The sequence below is a fragment of the Propithecus coquereli genome, unplaced genomic scaffold (assembly GCF_000956105.1).
Source record: "Propithecus coquereli isolate 6110/MARCELLA unplaced genomic scaffold, Pcoq_1.0 Scaffold124, whole genome shotgun sequence".
Lineage (NCBI taxonomy): Eukaryota > Metazoa > Chordata > Mammalia > Primates > Indriidae > Propithecus > Propithecus coquereli.
Window position 1 is genome coordinate 502,449 of NW_012136525.1, and position 7,402 is coordinate 509,850.

The following is a 7,402-nucleotide window of genomic DNA, read 5'->3' on the forward strand; positions in this document are numbered from 1 at the left end:
GGCTCTTTAGTGCCCTGAGAAGAGTAACAATGGGGGCAAAGGTTTATTGGGAGGGGAAGGGGAGAGATTTCCTCAAAGGAATTGCCAGTCTCCAAAAGACTAGAAGATTGGAGCACTCAGCATCTGTGTGCCCTGCGACTGACCTTCCACAAGTGTGGCACCCGCAGGGTCCCCAGTGGGTAAACCTCTTCCTGGGAGCCAGCTGTCTCCTGGCCTCCTCCCCTGCCATCTGAATGCCACTGAGCAGGAACCTTGCTTTCAACCATTACAAAATAACTTTGTAAAGAAAATTTTGTTTGAAAGAATTCCATCAAAGGATCGTGTATAGCTTCCTAAAGAAAATGGTTGCCAAATGGATGCTAAAACCATTAAGATGGTGGGGAATGGGTCATTGTGCTTGCAACGAGACGAGATTGAAAGCTGCAATTTAGTTGTGGGGAAGGAAGCTCAGGGAGGGTGCAACATTATTCAAAAGAGAAGACCAGTTTGGGTCTAACCTGAAAAGGAGAGAGAATGAAATCAACATAGTGCGTGTCTTGGATTCTCGGGCCAAGTACCACGTGATGCCAACCAGTGAAGAAGCTGCACCCGCTAAATACAAATATCAGCCTTGACATCAGGGATAATGGCAATTCTTCCAAAAAGCCAAAAAATAAGGGGAGATAAAGATCATAGGAACATAGAACTTCTAAAAACCTGAAGCTATACAGACATCAGGAGGCAAATATCACTGAGATTGCTATAGATTGCCATAAAGTCCAGAAAAACAACTCTTCTTTTAAAAAAAATTACTTTTCTCACAGGGTATCAAGAATCGGGAAGGCCATCAGGCAGCCAGAAGTAGGCTCCAGAGGGAAATAAGTGTCCAACTAGGAAAGTAGAGTTTCCATCTGGAAATTGCACAAAATTTCTGAATAACTGGGTACAACAACCAAACCAGACACGGCCAGTTCATATCAGACACACTGCAGTTGTTTAAAGATAAAATATTGTGCTCCGTAAACACCGTTTTTATCCTCACTGTCTTGGTGAAATTCCTTTTGTTAGTCTCAGTGTTGTGACTGAAGTGGGAGGGAGGGGCTGGCTGGAGAGATGGCGGAGAGAAATCGAGCCCACTGTGAGCGCGTCTGGGTAACCCGGCATCACTGGAGCGGAGGGAAGGCGAGTCAGCCGGGTAGTTAATGCCATCGACCTGCAGGGCGGACCAGCGTGGAGCGGGCAGGCTGCGGCCACACTGCCCCCTCGCGTTTCCTCCTTGCAGCTCTAGAACCAACAGCCTATTAAGAAATAAACACTCGATATTTAGACCAAACTCCTGCTCAAAAAGCGATAGCGGTGATGGCAAGGAGGAGTCCACAGAATTCCGAGCTGGGGAAGAAAGTGAGCCGGCTGCTGATCAAGGACAAGCTCCCCACGCGTAGGAGAAGGAAACAGCGGCTCTGAGAACACGGAGATGGAAAACGAAAATAATGTCGTCCCTACTTCTGCCTTCCAAAGTTTCATTTGAATACACGGGCTGCCACTGAAGGAGAAGGAAGGGAGCACGGGTGTCAGAGAGGTAGGTGTCTCAGAAGCGCAGAGAAAGAAACGACACCAGCCCCAAATTGAAATCGCATCTGTCATAAGGGGTACGGTTGCTCAGGAAAGCGCACGCATCGCCAAATGTTACCACGCTTTTACCTTCGGTATGTTTTTATTTAGCGTTGCCTTAAGAGAATTGTGTACTTTAAAAATTAGCTTCCTGGCCGGGCGCGGTGGCTCACGCCTGTAATCCTAGTACTCTGGGAGGCCGAGGCGGGAGGATCGCTTAAGCCCAGGAGTCTGAGGTTGCTGTGAGCTAGGCTGACGCCACGGCACTCTAGCCTGGGCAACAGAGCAAGACTCTGTCTCAAAAAAAAAAAAAAAAAAATTAGCTTGCCTCATGGTAAAAAATAGTGGCAGTGGATATTCTCATTTCTTCCTTTTGTTCAGTACACTCCTGAATTATTTCTTACTATTTGAACCGCAAAGCCACCTTGGCATCACTCCTCAAGAGAAGGTCTTGAAGTTTGCAAAAACCCTTTGAAAAGGACAGCAAATGTCATCATCTCTCAGGAATGTTAACCTAATTGATGGGTAGACACCAGAGCTGAGAACTAGTCACCTCTGCATACACCCAGGCAGGCAGGAGCTGGAGGATTTAGGCTGGTATCCTGAGGCTAGCACAGCGCTTCGTTCCCACACTCGCAGAGCCCTGCAACCCAGCCGGCTCTGTCCTGTCACCTGCCTGAGAGGACCCCCCCCCCCTTGCCGAGAACTTCTTCTCTTCTCCCCGTCCTCTCTTTTTTTTTTTTTTTTTTTTGAGACAAAGTCTCACTGTGTTGCTCCGGCTAGAGTGCCGTGGCGTCAGCCTAGCTCACAGCAACCTCAAACTCCTGGGCTCAAGCGATCCTCCTGCCTCAGCCTCCCGAGTAGCTGGGACTACAGGCATGCGTCACCATGCCTGGCTAATTTTTTTTATATATATATTTTTTTGTTGTCCAATTAATTTCTTTCTAATTTCAGTAGAGACGGGGTCTCGCTCTTGCTCAGGCTGGTCTCGAACTCCTGAGCTCAAACAATCCACCCGCTTCAGCCTCCCAGAGAGCTAGGATTACAGGCGTGAGCCACCATCCCCGGCCTCCCCGGCCTCTCTTGGTCTGCTCTACTCCCTTCCCTCGCCCTCCTCCCAACCAAATCCTCACCTTGTCATTCACTGGGACGAAGTTGCTGTTCATGGTGACGACTTGGAAATACACTAGAAGGAAACAGGCTCATCAGCAAAGGGGATTTTCCCACCTCAGCCCCTTTCTTCCACCCCTTCACACATGTTTCTAAGCCAGCAAAACCCCATCAGGTTTTACTTTAAAAACGAAAATAAAAACCTAGTCTGAGAGAGAGGTAAAGCCCAAACACGGTTTCTCGTCAGGGCTCCAGACTTTGAAACCTCAAAATGGAACAAGCCTCTAAGGAAGAAGGAACAGATACAAACAACAGGCGCTCCCACCAGACGTTTCTGATGCTTTCTGGTCCACATACAATAGGCTTATTGTAAGACCCGGCAACCCAATTACACTTCCCACATTCCACCCCTGGAGAAATGTGTTTTCTTTTAGACACAGAGTAGCAGCTCCAGCCAGTAAACTTGCCGGTGTAACAGAATGAACTCAACACCCGGAACGCTTCGTCCCCGTCCCGGACTTTCTTCTGTACATCTTGTTACCTAAGCCACAAGTCCCAAGTCCCTTTTGACCACTGTGTGCAGCTGCTTCCGCAGTCCTTGGTCTACCCCAATGTGTGCCTCTTACCTCGCTGTCCTTGGGTGTAGACAGGTTTGTCAGTCTGTACAAAGGTGCCATTCCCCTGCCTCTGAATTAGAACCTTTTTCTTCTCCTCAAAGCGGAGGTTCTCTCCAATGCCTGACACCCGGACTGTGGCCACTTCTTCTGTGCCACCAGCAGGAGGTGGTACCTGGCCAAGAGATGGCAGCTCAGGGGAGGAGGAGGAGATTGGGGGACAGAACCAACTGGTCCCAACGCGACAGAGAAAGAGGAAAAGGAAAGAACTGAGTTAGGTGGGGACAGCAAGGGTAGAGCCATAAAGGGAAACAATAGTATCAGGGGTTAAGGTCAGGAACTAAAAGAGGAAACCCAAGGTCAAGGAAATTGTGGGTGAGTTATGGCCAGGAATTGAAGTTGAGAAGAGAGAGGTTTAGAGGCTGTGGCAAAAGTAAGATAACAGAACTTATATTCAAAGTCAGATTACAGCGAGTGCCTAGGGAGGAGAATAGGAAAGTAAGGCATTAGAGTTAGGGCTGAGTCTGTGCTTACTAGAAAGGAGATGCAATGTAAGTGCCTCTTCTTCAATCCAGACTGTTCTAGCAACTTCTGGGTCTTGCCCTTGGTCTCCAGAGTAATAGTGAATTTTACACCACAGTACCCGGGGCTCAGATCCAAACACACCTTCTGAGTGGAGGGGAAGTTAAGCAGTGCTGGTAATGTCACCAGGTAGTTTCTATCAGGGAACAAAAGGATTTCAGAACAATCATGACTGATTCATTCATTCAATGAAAGACTAACCACTCTCCTAAGCACTCAGCATTAGACAGACCGAACCCTTCCTTTATGAAACTTAAATAAAACAAATAACTCAGCCAGTGAGATGGCTCACGCCTATAATCCTAGCACTCTGGGAGGCTGAGGCAGGAGGATCTCTTGAGGTCAGAAGTTTGAGACCAGCCTGAGCAAGAGCGAGACCCCATCTCTACTAAAAGTAGAAAAATTAGCCAGATGTCGTTATAGTCCTCGCTACTCAGGAGGCTGAGGCAGGAGGATCACTTTAGCCCAGGAGCTGGAGGTTGCTGTGAGTTAGGCTGACGCCATGGAACTCTACCCAGGGTGACAGTGAGACTCTGTCTCAAAAAAAAAAACAAAAACAAAACTCAGTGCACAGCCTTCAAACTCCCCCATTAGCCGGCCATCATTGAGAACATCTGCCCAGAAAACCAAGGAGGAAATTAGGTCTATTCCAGAGAACAAGGTACAAGGAGTCTCCTACATGTTAACATTTATCTTTTTGTTAAGCTTCCTCTTGGTGCATCAGCTTTTCTTTCTGGGTAAAGGATCAATGGAACCAAAGAGGAGAAAAAATGAGAAGAAAGTTAAAGTAAACCAAAATTGATCTCGCTGTCCCCATATTTATGTTTGAGAAAGATAGGCACAGAAGCCACCTGCCCTAAATCAACTCCGACACCAAGCACTTACGGGAGGAGTTCTTCTGCAGTGGCTGGCAATAGGGCCAACATTCCTAGGAGGAGTTGAGCCCACATCTTTGTGGGTGAGACAGATTCCTCCGGATCGGGAACCAGAGGTCTGCTCCCCAGCAGTAGCTTATATACTAACCCCCAGGCAGGGTGTGCAGCTATGACTGATGCTCTGGGAAGTCACCTATGGGGACCTCAGGTAAGGTGTAGACCAGGGTAGGGCCATGGTTTGCTTCTTCAAAAGTTGTTTCTCCATGGAGCATTTATACTGGTTCAGCCAGTCTGGGGGGAAAAGCCAGAGCTCAATATTCATAGTGGTAAAGCTCTCAGAACACATTTTGAACTCCTCCCTTTTTTTCTGGTTTCATTCCAAATTCCCATTCTCATTTGATCTCCTTTTTTTTCTTTTATTATTCTATTAAGATATATTTGGGAACACAAGCATGAGAGAAGTATCAATAGAAAAGCAGTACACTTTTAATTGGGAATTTTAAAAAGTTAATACTACTCAGTATCGATGTTACTGTGTAGAAGACTGTATGGACAGTCCCAGAGAAAAAATAATCTGGACAGCCTTTCTCAGGGCACATCAAAAGCCTTGGAGATTTGCATGTTCTTTGACTCAGCAATTCCTACCCTGGAACTATATCTTAATGAGGGAAAAAGAGAATGCTGTATGTAAAAACGTATCTACACTGATTTTCTTTACAGTATTCTTTATAATGGCCATACTTGGAAGCCACCTAAAGTATAAATTAGCAAGGATGCTTTCCAGGACCAATGACCAGACTTGGTACTGCCAGGACTCACTTCTCCTAGTCTTTTTCTCTTACTTATTTGACTCTGTTGAGCCTCATTTTCTTCTACTACACACAGGCTTTCCTTCAAGTAGTGGGGAAGATGGTATCTGTGAGTCCTCAATGCATATTTTTCCAGCTCTATGACTCCAACTGACAAAATTTTTCACCTATGTTATAGTATAGAATTTTCTGAAGAAGGACTTTGTTCCTCCTTCTCTCACATGCTCACCTCTGAATCAGCCACTGTGGCCAGGATACCATAATAGGCAGGGCCTGGGTCCTTCTCCCACCCAGAGGCCAGGGTGGTGAGGCACTGCAACTGGCAACCCCATTAGAACCACACGGAGTTGGAGAAGGGGAATTCTCCAAAGAAAGAGAAGTACAATACAGTAGGAAGTGTGTTGGGGTAAAGATGCTGGAAAAATAAAACATTAAATCTATTATGCTGCTCAAAAATATGAGTTTGGTTGAATAAACTGTCATGTTAATACAAAGCAATACTTTGCAGCCATTAAAAATAATGTTTTCATGATAAAAGAAATGGTTTATAATACTAATTGAATGGGAGTGGGGGAGTATGATGCAAAACAACATGTAGGAAGTTCCACTCTCACTTGGACATGATATAAGAAGCTGGAAAGAGCATTGCTCCCTCCCTGACAATGAGAAAAAGCCAGACACATTGCAAAATCACTTTTTTTGAACAAAAAAAAATTGAACCTCAAGCAGAGCTGAGGTTGCAGGTCAACTAAGTAGCCGGAAATCCAAGGACGCACAATTCCTCATGAGCAGGGACTGATGTGTAGACTGTCTCATCCGTACCAGAGCATGGGAGGTATTCGAGCCATCATACAAACAAGTAAGAAGAAAGCAGCCAAAGCTTTTATGGATTACTAGTGTGGGCTAGAGTGGCTATAAAGAGCCTCTGGGTGCCACAGAAGAAAGGGGTGCTTCTGCTTACCTACAGGCTCTTCTCCATGACTTCCACCAGGTGTTCACAAGAAATATTGGGGGCAAGGTAGGAGACTACAAAGAGCCCCCCTCAGTACTGTAGGCAGAGGACAGTATTAGCTACCACCGCAGGAAAGGCTTCAGCTGCCTCCACTCCTCTTTCAAAAGGCTTAAGACTCTGGGGAGGAACAGCAAATACTATTGTTCCCAGGGTACAGGTAAAGGCCCATTGTTACCAAGGGACAAAGAGAGTGGGGGACCCCTACTCCTGAGGGAGGACAAGAAACAATCCTGAGCCCGGGATTCTATACCCATACTTTTAGAGGTCACCTAAAACGGAAGGAGAGGCAGAAAATTTTTCCCACACAAGACCCACCACAGATACAAAGCAGAATTTGGTGGCCTGTCATAAGGATTAGGGGAGGAATACTGAAAAAGCCTCATTTTCCAGAGCCCAGGTCTACAATCCTACCAAAGACTGACAATGAAGAGGACAACAGAGAACCACCCTGTCCCATCACCGTTACCCTAGCAAAAACACCAAGTGACAAGTAGTAGCGGTCTGCCACTGGCAGAGGGGCAAGAATATGGACAGAGACTGTCTCTGTGATGCCTATATGGTATACAGGGAAAACTGAGTGCTGAGGGTGGAGCACAAACATCGAGAAAACCCTCCGGCATTCCAGACACCACCCTAAGCGTAAGGTATCATTAGAGGAATTTGAAGCCTATGGTGCACTGAAAGTAATCTTGGCAATAGAAAAACCTAAATCCAGCTCACCTTTTAACTAGATTGGCTCAATCTATCACGATAGCTGCCTGAACTCTGTCCATTTCGAGGCACAAATACTATTTACCTAAATCTATTTTA

The 7,402-nt window shown here is 46.3% G+C and overlaps 1 protein-coding gene across 1 annotated transcript in view; it reads right to left on the minus strand.

Annotated features, from left to right (window-relative positions):
- A2ML1 (alpha-2-macroglobulin-like 1) overlaps positions 1-4,942 on the minus strand; it is a 38,805-nt gene extending 33,863 nt beyond the window's left edge. The window contains 5 exon segments of the mRNA XM_012637790.1: positions 1,117-1,315; positions 2,724-2,776; positions 3,327-3,489; positions 3,849-4,032; positions 4,782-4,942. Of these exon segments, the coding sequence (XP_012493244.1) occupies positions 1,117-1,315; positions 2,724-2,776; positions 3,327-3,489; positions 3,849-4,032; positions 4,782-4,846 (664 nt within the window). The 5' untranslated portion in view covers positions 4,847-4,942.
- Positions 4,943-7,402: the final 2,460 nt, after the last annotated feature.